Source organism: Condylura cristata, unplaced genomic scaffold (genome assembly GCF_000260355.1).
Source record: "Condylura cristata isolate star-nosed mole 26May11 unplaced genomic scaffold, ConCri1.0 scaffold00012, whole genome shotgun sequence".
Lineage (NCBI taxonomy): Eukaryota > Metazoa > Chordata > Mammalia > Eulipotyphla > Talpidae > Condylura > Condylura cristata.
In genome coordinates this window covers 4,818,696-4,830,713 of record NW_004567113.1, presented here as the reverse complement: position 1 = coordinate 4,830,713, position 12,018 = coordinate 4,818,696, and the positions used below count along the sequence as shown (strand labels likewise).

At 34.8% G+C, this 12,018-nt stretch overlaps 1 protein-coding gene across 2 annotated transcripts in view; it reads left to right on the top strand.

Annotated features, from left to right (window-relative positions):
- The window catches only part of GRID2 (glutamate receptor, ionotropic, delta 2), a 1,454,036-nt gene that overhangs the window by 882,745 nt on the left and 559,273 nt on the right, over positions 1-12,018 (top strand). For both annotated transcript variants that reach the window (XM_004681119.2, XM_004681118.2), the window contains one exon: positions 6,712-6,765. In XM_004681119.2, the coding sequence (XP_004681176.1) occupies positions 6,712-6,765 (54 nt within the window). The remainder of the gene's footprint in view (positions 1-6,711; positions 6,766-12,018) is intronic.

Genomic DNA, 12,018 nt, shown 5'->3' with positions numbered 1-12,018 from the left:
ATACCTTTTAATACCTATAACAAAACATTTCTGAAATCAAAAATTTAAAAAAAAAACATTAAAAGTACTTGGTTAACCATAGACCAGAGACATTCTGTGGGGGTGGAGTGGGAAATGGGATCAAAAACGGGGAGGGGGGAGGGAGGGAAATGCATGGGACTATGGTGGTGGCACAGGGGTGATTTGGTGATGGGAAACCTGTGGGTATTACAATCGAGATGGAAATAATGAACAACCATATACCAGAGACATTCTGTGGGAGTGGAGTGGGGAATGGGATCAAAAACGGGGAGGGGGGAGGGAGGGAAATGCACGGGACTATGGTGGTGGCACAGGGGTGATTTGGTGATGGGAAACCTGTGGGTATTACAATCGAGATGGAAAAAAAAAATGTGCAAAATGATGTACAAATAAACTTTGTAATAAATAAAAAAAAATAGTGACTCAACTTTTTTTTTTTTAAGAGTTGGCTTTAATTCTGTGAAAAATGCCCTATTAGTTGTACTCTCTCTGTAGGATTATTGTGAAGCCATAATGATAAGATAATAAAATTCCTTGTGGTGGATTAATAAAATTTTAGAATTTTTAAGTGTGTGGCTAGGATAAAATTGATTCAAATGTACATCTCCCAAGAATGCTCTCATAAGGATTGTAGTGGGAAAAATGCTGTAGCCAAATTAATTTGGAATATGATATATTCCAAAAATTAATTTGGAATATGATATATTCCAAAAATTAATTTGGAATATGGTATATTCCAAAAATTAATTTGGAATATGATATATACCAAATATCATCCAGAGTTCCTTCATAAAGTACATTAATTAAAACACAAGTTGTTGTATTTGTTGAGAGTTTACCATGTGCATTATCTCAGGTAATGCTGATCATGACTGTTATATGGGCACTGTGATTAAAACCTAATGAAAAATGAGAAAATTAAGACTTACAGGATCAGTAATTTGTGCAAAGACAACCTGTGAGAAAATAGAGGCATTAACTCTAACTTTAGAGCTTATACTCATAAATCTGAAGTTGTATGTCTCCAAATACTAAAATGTATAATGTATAATTATTATATATAATGTATAAATATCAACACAAAATATGAAATATGTAATGATATTCATATTTACATGGCTCTTGTGTTATTTTTCTATATTGTGCTGACATGTAAAAAATTTTGAGTAATAGTAGTAAAGTTCTCCTAACATTGCTTAACTTAGCATTTATGAAATGATTTGGCTACAAAATATTTACTAATTTTGGTGGAAGTAGTTTTCCACACTATACTGTTCTAGAATTGCTGGTGCAGGATATGTATTGCTATGGATAAAGAGATAGATATGGAATACTAATTATTCAATATCTTCTGGCCAGAAGAACTGTTGGTGTTCCTCCTCAAGCATTCCTCTCACAAATGTCCACCTGACAATTAGGAATTTGCAGGACTAGGAAAGAAAGCACCTGCTATCTTTGCTGCAATAGGTGCCCAAAGCATTGGAACCCTTTGCCTAAATGTGTGACATTTAGTACATCCTGCAAAGGGAACAAACTTAATTTAGCTAAGCCACAGGTTGAGTGGAAAGCAGCATGCTGCTTGTTATTGTTTGGATGATTAAACAGCCCTCTGTGTGTGTGGAACCATTCCACATTTATTACCAAAGAGATACGTGCTCTGGCAGCTCCTTTGCTTTGGGTTGTCTTATATTTAGCACATTTACAGATTTGAGAAGGAAGTATGGAAGACATGGTGATAAATTGTTGGACTTTCCTAAAGATTCAGAAGTTCTAAAGTTCCTGCCAGTGACAGATGGTTGGTCCTTACTCATCACTTGTCTTGCTGACAGGAATTGATTTCTTCCCCCGACCCTCACCTATTTATTTTTGCTCAATCGCTTAGAGCAGGCTCAACTTCTTAGGTGGTGGGTAGTCACATTTGTTATGACTATATTGCTGTATAGTTATAAGACAGCACTCTATATAAATATGAACACAATGATTTTTCTATTATAGTGTACAAATGATGTACATTATATGAAGTGTGTGTAGTAATGAGAAAAAAAAATGTGGGATAAGAGAGGAGAAACATATCGCTCTTCTTTTCTTCCTTTTATTCCCATAACTAAAATCATTAGAGTCCTCACTATAAAACAGTGCCTAAAGAGTACTGAAAACAGTGTAAGGGACTGTGCCAAATGGGGACAGATCACTCTCTCTGGGTTCCCACCCATGCACTCATGCAGGGCACAACGAACGCTAAAGTTCCAACAAGAATGAAATGGAGTTTATTTAGCAAACAGGAGATGGGTAGAGGAAATAGGCCACATGTAGCAAGCTACCACATCCCCACTAGTGTCCACATTGTCCAAAAGTCCCAAACAAAGGTCACTCAGACTAGATGGCACTGTTCCATCAATGAGCGCCTGGAACCAATAGTGCACTGACCAACAATGTCCCAGAGTCCGACTTATGGTGGCAGGTAGGGTTGCTCACAGGTGAGGCTACTGAGGAGACACTGCAGGTACCCACAGCGGTAGCCTGAAGGCTGGGCTGGCCAACGCCAGAAGCTGAAACAGACTGAACAGACTGCAACAGTTCCACAGCACCAGGAAGCAGTGCTAGCAAATCAGAGGGAGTGGACAGCTCTCAAAGATGAACAGGCACAGTGCCAGCACTGGTCAGCAGTGGTCTTTTACACTGGCCAATAGTGTCAGAACTGGGGCTTCCCTGGTGGCACAAGGGGTTAAGTCTCAGATTATGAAGTTCGATCCCCAGGATAGGGAGGTGACCCACATGGCCCAGCAGACCTCTCCTAACTCGCCATCTGCTTCTCTCAGCAGTGTATTTCAGTAGCTCTGATTGTTCAGCTATCCACGCTGGCTGTCTCTGGTGAATCCTCTCACCCCTCCCCCATCCCAGACCTCTGGCCTACACCTCAGCTTTTATATGCCTAAATAAATAAAATAAAACTAAAAACAAATAGTCAATACCAGTTAGAGTGGTGTCAGAGTTTTCAGCTCTTGTGAACTGCCACGGCCACTGGTGCTCCTTTGCAGTCTAAGATAGAGGTAAGATCAGAGACAGGTGCTGTAGCAGGCTCTCTCTGGAGTGCTGGAGGCTTGGAAGTCTAGAAATCTGTGGAAATCTGCTTAATCCCACCGAGGCTGTCTGCCGAATGCTTTTTCTACAGACAGTCTCCTGAATTCTTCTCTCTTCTGAGTCCGGCTGCTGAGTCCTTCTGTCTTTGGGTGAATCAAGCTGGCTCTTGTTTTGCTTATATCCTCTTTAGGGACCCACACCTGGGTGCACCACCTTTCAAACCGAAGCCTTTGCTTGAGCCAGTTAGCACTAATCAGCTTGTTTCTATTTTTAATCCACATAATTAACTCATTGTTTTAATGAAGACTGGAGAGCTCAAACCTGAAAGTTCATTTACAAGCCTGTGTATGGATGGGAGCTGTGTAAGGAAAAAGCCCCGCCCCTGCCTACTCCAGATTGCTGTCAGTCAGGGCAGGTTGGTGGGCAAGAAGCTCTGAGCAGCGATAACTAGAGCCAGCCTACATGAGGCCAGAGGACAGGATATCGGGTGCCCCTCCATAGGGGCAGGTTTGACAATTTAGGGTTCCCTGCAAGTGTGCTAGGACATGGTTATCTGTGACTACAAGGTGGGCTGCACTGTGTTGTGGTTTCAATTGGATAGTTTATTGTTTTTTCCCTTTTTTTTTTTTTTTTTTTTTGCAGAGAAGCTTTATTATTATTGTTGTTGTTGCTTTAATTGTGATGTGATCTTTTAGGCAGTGTTTCTTATTATATTGGCAATAATAAATATTATTTTGAATGTTCAGTTTTTCATAGAATTTATTTTTTTTAATTTTAGGTTAAAAATTGCAATGAGTAATTTGTAGACTAACTTACAAATGCTAGACAGTTGTAAAGATCTAAGGAATGTGTTCAAAAATTTTAACAATGACATTCTTAGATATGAAACAATTTGCCACTGTAAAAAAAGGATTTTCAAATCGCTTAATCTCTTTCATTGGCTTCAATTATGTTTACTCCTGAAGATGTGCTATGTAAAGAAAAAGGAGACAGGAAATAATTTTCCATTTTGTTTTTTGGCTCTAATATACAATGGGAGTAACTAAAGATTTCACAAATTCTAAGATGTCTATAGTGGATTCTTTATCTTTTATCTAAAAGTAATTCAGTTTGTTGGTTAGAAATGCCACTACTAGAGCATTACTTAAACTGAAGTTTCCAAGAATAAAGAGGTTAGAATTAGATAAGGATATTAAAGTTATTGAATTAATTGATTGGGGTATATAATGGTTGAATTTTCTATTTATACAATTGTTTTAGAATTCATTTTTATGTAACATGTCTCAAGAATATTAATTCTATATTAACATTATTAGATATGTGAAAAAATTCCATTCCATTTTATCTTTTCTTTTAACTCTAATTTTATAACTATAAAATAGTTATAAAATATAAAATAACTATAATTTTACTTTTCTGGTTATTTATTTATATCATTTACCACCAAACCTATACTAGTCATTTAAATGAGGAACTCTGAACCTACTGGGGTTTTCAGGTCTAAGCTATTGAACTTATTGTCACCTTTTTATTCCCTTTACTAAATGCTACTTCCATTAGAAATATCACTTATAGTATTAATTAGTGATCTTTTCACATTTTTCACTTTTAGTAACATTCAATTACAAAAATCAGAAAATTCATACCAGCCCTTATGCAGGACCAGGTTAACCTAGACCTAAGAAAATTATATTCTTTTTAGTGGATAGTTAATCAGAATGAATGGAAACATTAACTTTCTTTGCACAATAGAGAAAAAAGTTTCATGACTCCCTTAAAATATAGTGTTATGGTGGCCCTCCCTGGTGGCGCAGCAGGTGAAAGCACTGCACTAAGAAGCTTAAGCCACTTTCGCATGAGTTCGATCACCACCTGCCCTGGAGGTGACCACATGGCGTGGCAGACCTCTCCTGACCTGCCCGCTGCTCCCCTCAGCAGTGTACTTTGTTGATCTGCCTGTTCTGCTCCCCAGTTTGTCCCTGGGCTCCCCATTCGTCCCTGGTGAATCTTCTCACCCTCCACATCTCTGGCCTGTACCCCAGTTCTGTATGAATAAATAAATAAATCTTATATATATATATATATATATATATATATAGTGTTATGGTAATAAATAAATTTTAGTCGTGCATACATGTATATTCTGATATATAATTAAAGGGATGAGACATTCATTCGTAAGGAACTTTCTGGTATAATTCTTTCTGTCCTCAAATAAAAATGGAGTCATAAAATATTCTGAATATTCAATATTCATGAAGAAGCCAACAGTTATCACATGGTTTTGAAACTATGCCTGTATAAAGTAACTGAGTTTAAAATTACACTTGTAATTTTTGGGGGGGTTAGATAAAGGTGAACAGCTGACATTAATCAAATTACAATGCATTCAGAAACATAGTCTATACGACTCTAGTGAGGAGCCCCACAAGCATTCTTAATATAACAGAACTTATTTCAGAATTACCACAGCATCATACCAGGGATCAAGGTAGTATCATTTGTTCCATGATCTTGATTCAGTGTGGTGAATGAGATATTTCTTTCCCTACATTAATGTGCTATTAATGTTTTCTTGTTTCAATTTCATACTCCTAAGTGTTTAATGTGTTAGTATCCATACGTACAAACTAAGGACAGGAGTTAAAGATTATATCCTGGATGACCCCAAGAAAAAAGGGCAGTAAAGTGAGTAAAATCATGTACAGAGTATCTCTGAGTATCTCACACTTTTCCTTGAAAGTTTATTTCTAAGCAGAGTATGAAAGATGAAGTTTTATGGTCTAGATGAATTATCAGTAAGATACAGTTGTAACTCTTACCTTCTACCTACTTATTTCATAAGTGCTGTTGGTTACTACAAAATCCCCCACATACCTCTGTCCTGCACTCTAGTTCTTGTATACATAAATAAAAAAAAAATAAAATCATCCAAGGTTAGTTATATTTGTTATCTATATATAGAGCATGCTTTTCTTTTTATGTAAGTTTCATTTCTGTTTATGTTATTGGCAATTGAAAAATCACTGAAATCACCCATTCATCACTTAATGTTAATTTTTTGTTTTTATGCTTTAAATTTGGGTAAGTGTACTAGAATTAGATCTCCTTAGAATATGCATGCACAAAGTTTTTCAGAACATAGAGCATATTATTTTGTCAACTCTGTAGTTAACAAGGACACAACATAAGATGTAAATTTAAGTCAGACATGTGTTTTGGAAGGAAATGTCCTTAAATAGGTTTTAAGTCAATAATAGAAAGCGATAAAGATTAATCGTAATACAGGATATGATTTGAACTCTACTCTCCTAATTCACCTTGCAGTATTACATTTTAGTTAAAACTTGTTTTACCAGACTTTATTGAATTAAATTTTCATTCACTTCTTAAACAAACTTAATTAACAAGTCTCTGATGTATTTATCCACCAAACACACAACCTTCTACCCTGTTTTGTGAAGTTTTTCATTTTCAGCTGAGTAACAATGCCCTTTATAACATGATACATGTTTGCTATTTTAGAAGCATAGCCATTTAGTTTTTGTTTTTGTTTTGTTTTGTTTTTTATCATTATGCCTACTGATACCTGGTTTGTTTCTATTCTAGGTTGTGGAGACTAATTTGGTTGCTTTTGACTGTCACTGGATCATTATAAATGAGGTAAAGCCATCTAAACCTTATTGTAAAAGTGTTTCCTGGGCCTCCCTGGTGGCCTAGGGATTGAGCCTTGGTGTGTAGCACCTCTAAGGCTCACCCTCCACCTTGCACCTCTGGCCTATACCCCAACACTTCCATGCAGAAGTAATTTTACAAAAGTGGTTTCTGTTTTCCTATGTATAGACTGCATTTCTCAGATCCTTAAATTTCTAATAGGAAAGAGAACACAAAGTAAACTTTCAACTTACTGAAAGAAAGCTATTAAATCATTCACTTTAAAAAATTTTAAAGGGTTTTATGTGAATAAAATATTCATAAAGTAAATGGAGAGTGTCTTTTCCTTTTAGTATATTTTAGTCTTTTCCATAGCACACACTACTTGCACCTGGGACCATCTTTTTAAAAAGTACAGTTTTCCTTATAAACAAAGTGAATTCCTCCCAGTAGCTTGTTTTCATTCTATTTTTAATGTTATTTCTAGAGCTTTTTATCTGTCCCTTAACATGAGGATCAAAAGATTAAGCCTATACAGATTGATTAATAAGAATAGATTTTTGTTTTAGAAAAAAAAAGATTTAAAATTCCATCAACTTGTCAATTTCCTTGAGAATATCTTTGATTTTTGTAAAAAATAAATGTTGAAGTATTTTAATTTTACAATATGAAAGCCTTGTTAAATAAATTGTCCCATTACAACCTGCCAGTCAGAACTGGGAAGGAAAACGAGCATATCCAGATCAGTCATGACTGAATAACAAGAAAGCACAGATTTTTCCTTAATAAGACCTAGTATCCAGTCTTATATATTATTTATGAATAAAAATACTGTCTTATTTATTGATAGATAATAAATGTTGAGCTCTATAATAGTATTTTTATTTCATGGAAAAAAAATGCTTTTAGGGTAAGAATTCGATTTTCACATTCAGCATTCAGTGAGATTGGCTTTATCAATCCTGCCTATAAAAATTAGTAAGCAGGGGCCTCCCTGGTGGCACAAGGGGTTAAGTCTCAGCACGATGACACTGTTCCCAGTCATTGCAGCATTAGTTCTATCCCAGGACGGGATACTGACCCACAGGGTGCAAGAGACCTCACCTGTCTCACCCACTCTGTCTCTTGTGAATCCTCTCAACACCCACACTCCTGGCCTAGACCCCAATTCTTGTATGCATAAATAAATAAATCTTTGATAACACTATTAATAATAATATCATTAATGTTATGAGAATAAAATATAATTGTCCTCAGTTGTACTATTTATACTGTAAATATAATAACTTGTTTATTATATTTAGTTCCTATTAAAAATTAATCATTAGATAGTATCTAATACTCTTAACACAGAGTTTGACAAATGACAATAATGGCACTATAGTGATCACAGGACATCAAGATTCATTGATAAATGTTATAATATCATTTTGTTGAACCCTAAATATTATTCTATGAAGTCCTGAGAGATTGAGAGTATAGTAAATGATGTGCCTCTGTATGTAGAAAGATAAAAGTGATTACTTAGCAAATAATGTCAAGTTGTTTCCCATGCACTACAATTCATTTTTTTTCATGGGCAAAAACACTGGAAACATCTTGCAAATATGTTTTGGGCTCTCAAGCTCTAGGTCCATATATTTTGTAAATGTATTTCTTATAAAATGTTTTTCTGAAAACCCCACCAACAATATGTATGGTTCAATAAAGTTTTTGTACTTTCAAATTTGTCTACTACCTTTCAATTTTCAGTCAAATTGAAATTCCATCCTGATGACTAAACATTGCTACAGAGAGAAAGCGTAAGGGGAATTTAGGAGACATTCATGACAACTTTTCAAATTAGATATTTTCATTTATATTTTTCTTCAAGGAATCTAAGTTTCAAAGAACTTATGCTGTTCACCAAATATTACATAAATATTATGTGGTAGTAATGGGATTTTAAAAAATGGTTCCAGTCTAAAGCTTTTTTTAATTAAATTTTTAATAATTCCTATAGACATTTAAAATCTTTCTGTTTAATCATATGAGCATTCTAGTCTTAAAATGAGCTGGTTATCAAAGTAGTTTTTGTTTTTTCCTTATTGTCTCCATTAATTTTTTTTTTTTTTTTTAACATTTCATCTAACTTCTACCGGGGAAGAGACCACTGATTCCCTGTTGCAAAACAAATGAGACATTGTACTTGTTATTCAGTAGAGCTGGCTGGGGAAAAAATTATTTCTTGACTTCTCAGAGTCATATAGATTAATCAAACCAATTAATATTCATAGTTGCTAGATGGAAATGTTCATTCCTTTCTATTATTTGATAAGATTGGAGAAGAGACCTCTCAATTATTTTATTTTATTTTATACCCAATTTAACTTCTAAAATTACACTGAATCTTGAAATGATGAGCCCAGGTAGAGTTTCCCAGAACACCAATAGTTATTCATCTACTTTCTCAGTCAATACACTGCAAAAAATTACCCTTTCATGCTATGCTATTTGACCAGTGAATTAGTATGTATTCAACTGGTGATGAATCTTGTGGAAAGAATAAAAAGTTATTTTACTAACTTTTTCATTAACATTGTGACTCATTTTTTGGAATGGATCATTGTATTTTATTTCTTAAAATATTAGAAGGTAATTACTATACTTAAATAAATATTCCATAGGTGCTTATTTGGAAAAAGACAAACAAAAACAGCAAACAGGCACACAAGCAAAACAACTGAAACAGCAAATCACTTAATAAAAGTCTGATGTTTAAGAGACTTCATTGTGTTTCTCCACTTTCATGCTTGGGTTTATTGTTGAAAACTATCATAATCACTAGTAAATTCAACTTGAACATTGCTAAACCCTATTCTATTTTACAAACAGGTCTCCTTACAAGTCCTTGAGCAAAGGTGTCATTTCTTTTGGACAGATCAATATCACCTAATCTCTGAAAAGTCTCATGTTCACAGCTCACTCTATTTATATTCATTATGATTTTCCCCTAAATTAGGTTGATACATAGAGATTAAGTATGTTGTTGTATTTTCATTCCTAAGAAAAGCTTCAACCCCCTGATATAACTGTGGTCAGCGGTCTATAATTTGGCCACCTCATTCTCTTTGAAACATGCTTCAGAGAAACTCACTATCACTACTTTTACTTAACTTGCAACCAAGCTATGTACATTTGTATTTGATGAATTATGATCTATGTTAGTTTGGATGAAACAGAAAAAATATATATATATATAGGTTTCTTAAATTTGCTAGGAGGCTAACACAATGTAAAAAGTAACAAGAAACAAATCCTGCAAAGTGCAATGTTCATGTTAATTGAACATGGAAAACATGCATCTGTCTATCTTGGCTAATATAACTATTATTTTGTTACTAATTTTCAAATGAGTTGCAAACATTTATTTAATCTTATTGCACTCATAGTTTGTGCTTTTTTTATTTTTTCCTTCTTCTAAAGGAACTATAAAGTTGGCATTGTGCATCATGATACAAATCGATATAGAAACTTGAAAACAATATTTTTTTTCATTTGCATTAAGTATGCTATAATAATGAGAGGCTCTGCTAGCTGGGGTGGTGTAATCAATCATATGTTAGTAGTCAGTAATGGTATTTATCTTCTCCCTGCAATCAGTGAATCCAGCCCTGAACAGATTTTCCAAATAAGTATTGTTATCCCTTAGGGTCCTGTGGCAGATGGCCTATCACTTTATTTAAGTTCCACAAACGTTAAAAATTCAGTTAGGAGGAATACACACTGTTTAGCACTGTAAGAATATATATGGTACTGAATCTAAATGTTGATATCCTGACTTTTCACTTTGTTTCATTAGTATTCTCTTTTGTCACTGCTTGGTCCTATAGATTAGAAACTTGTTATTTTAAGATTAAACTAACCCATATAGGGCCTCCCTGGTAGCACAAGAGGTGAGGTCTCAGTACTATGAGGCTATAAGCAACCACTGCAGCACAAGTTCAATACATGGACAGGAAGTTGACCCACATGGCACAGCAGACCTCTCCTGTCTTACCTGCTGTTCCCCTCAGTGTATTTCAGTGGATCCACTTGTTCTACCCACTCTGTCTCTGATGAATCATCTCACTTCCACACTCTGGCCTACACTTCAGCTCTTGTACACTCCAGCTCTTGTACACTCCAGCTCTTGTATGCATAACTAAATAAAATAAATCTCTTAAAAAATAAAATAACAAATAAGTAATAGATACTTTCCTTTTTTTTTCAATTTAGTGATTAGTTATACTATTACCATAATCTGTCAAAGAGAATGTTCTCATTCTGCTCCTTTTCCTGTTATTATTAACCTACAATTGGTTTTGTTCCATATTTCAGCATAATGTTGTGTAATTTTTTTCATGTTAATGTCGAACTTGTGGAAACATCAAAGGATCTCTTTGCCAAAGCTTGAAGAATATAAACATATTAGCAGAAATTACAGCAATAAAAATCTTATTTTTTTCAAAGTATCATATAATACTATCTTATACAGGCAAAGAGGAAATTTCCCCCTGTACTTCTGGGTTCTTTTGGGGGTGGTTGAACAATCAAATTAAAGTCAGATAGATTAATAGGTGAAAATGAGCAAATGTAATTCATACATGTAGAGAAGCTGACTGAAAAACTTAAAGTAAATAAATAGGAAAAAGTGAGGATTTTTAAAAAATATATTTTTAAGATTTATTTATTTATGCATACAAAAACTGGGGAACAAGTCAGAGGTACAGAGATTTCACCAGAGACAGAGTGGGGTGCAGAACAACCAGATGTACTGAAATACATTGCTGAGAGGAGCAGCAGGAGGGTCAGGAGAGGTCTGCTAAGACCTTGGCAGGGATTTATCTCAAGCTTCAGAGGCTGCAGAGAGCTTCATAGTGCTGTGCTTTATCCAGTTATGCCTCCAGGGAGGGCCCCAAATTTAGGACTTTAAAAATAGATTTATTTATTTATAATTGAGGGAACATTAGGATCTCCCCCATCACCAACACCATAGAACATTGAGCTCCATCTTCTACCCCTCTGGATGCCTCAGTTCTATAGTAAGCTATCAAGAAGTAGATTGTAAGCTTCACAATGGAATATTAGTCAGTGACCAAAAAATATAAACTCATGTCATTGGTGTCAACATAACTGGAGCTGAAAGGTATAAAGCTACATGACATAATACATGTGAAGATAGGTAAGTATCAGATAGTGTCACTATTATGTGGGATATAGAGAAACTGAGGGGTTTTTTTT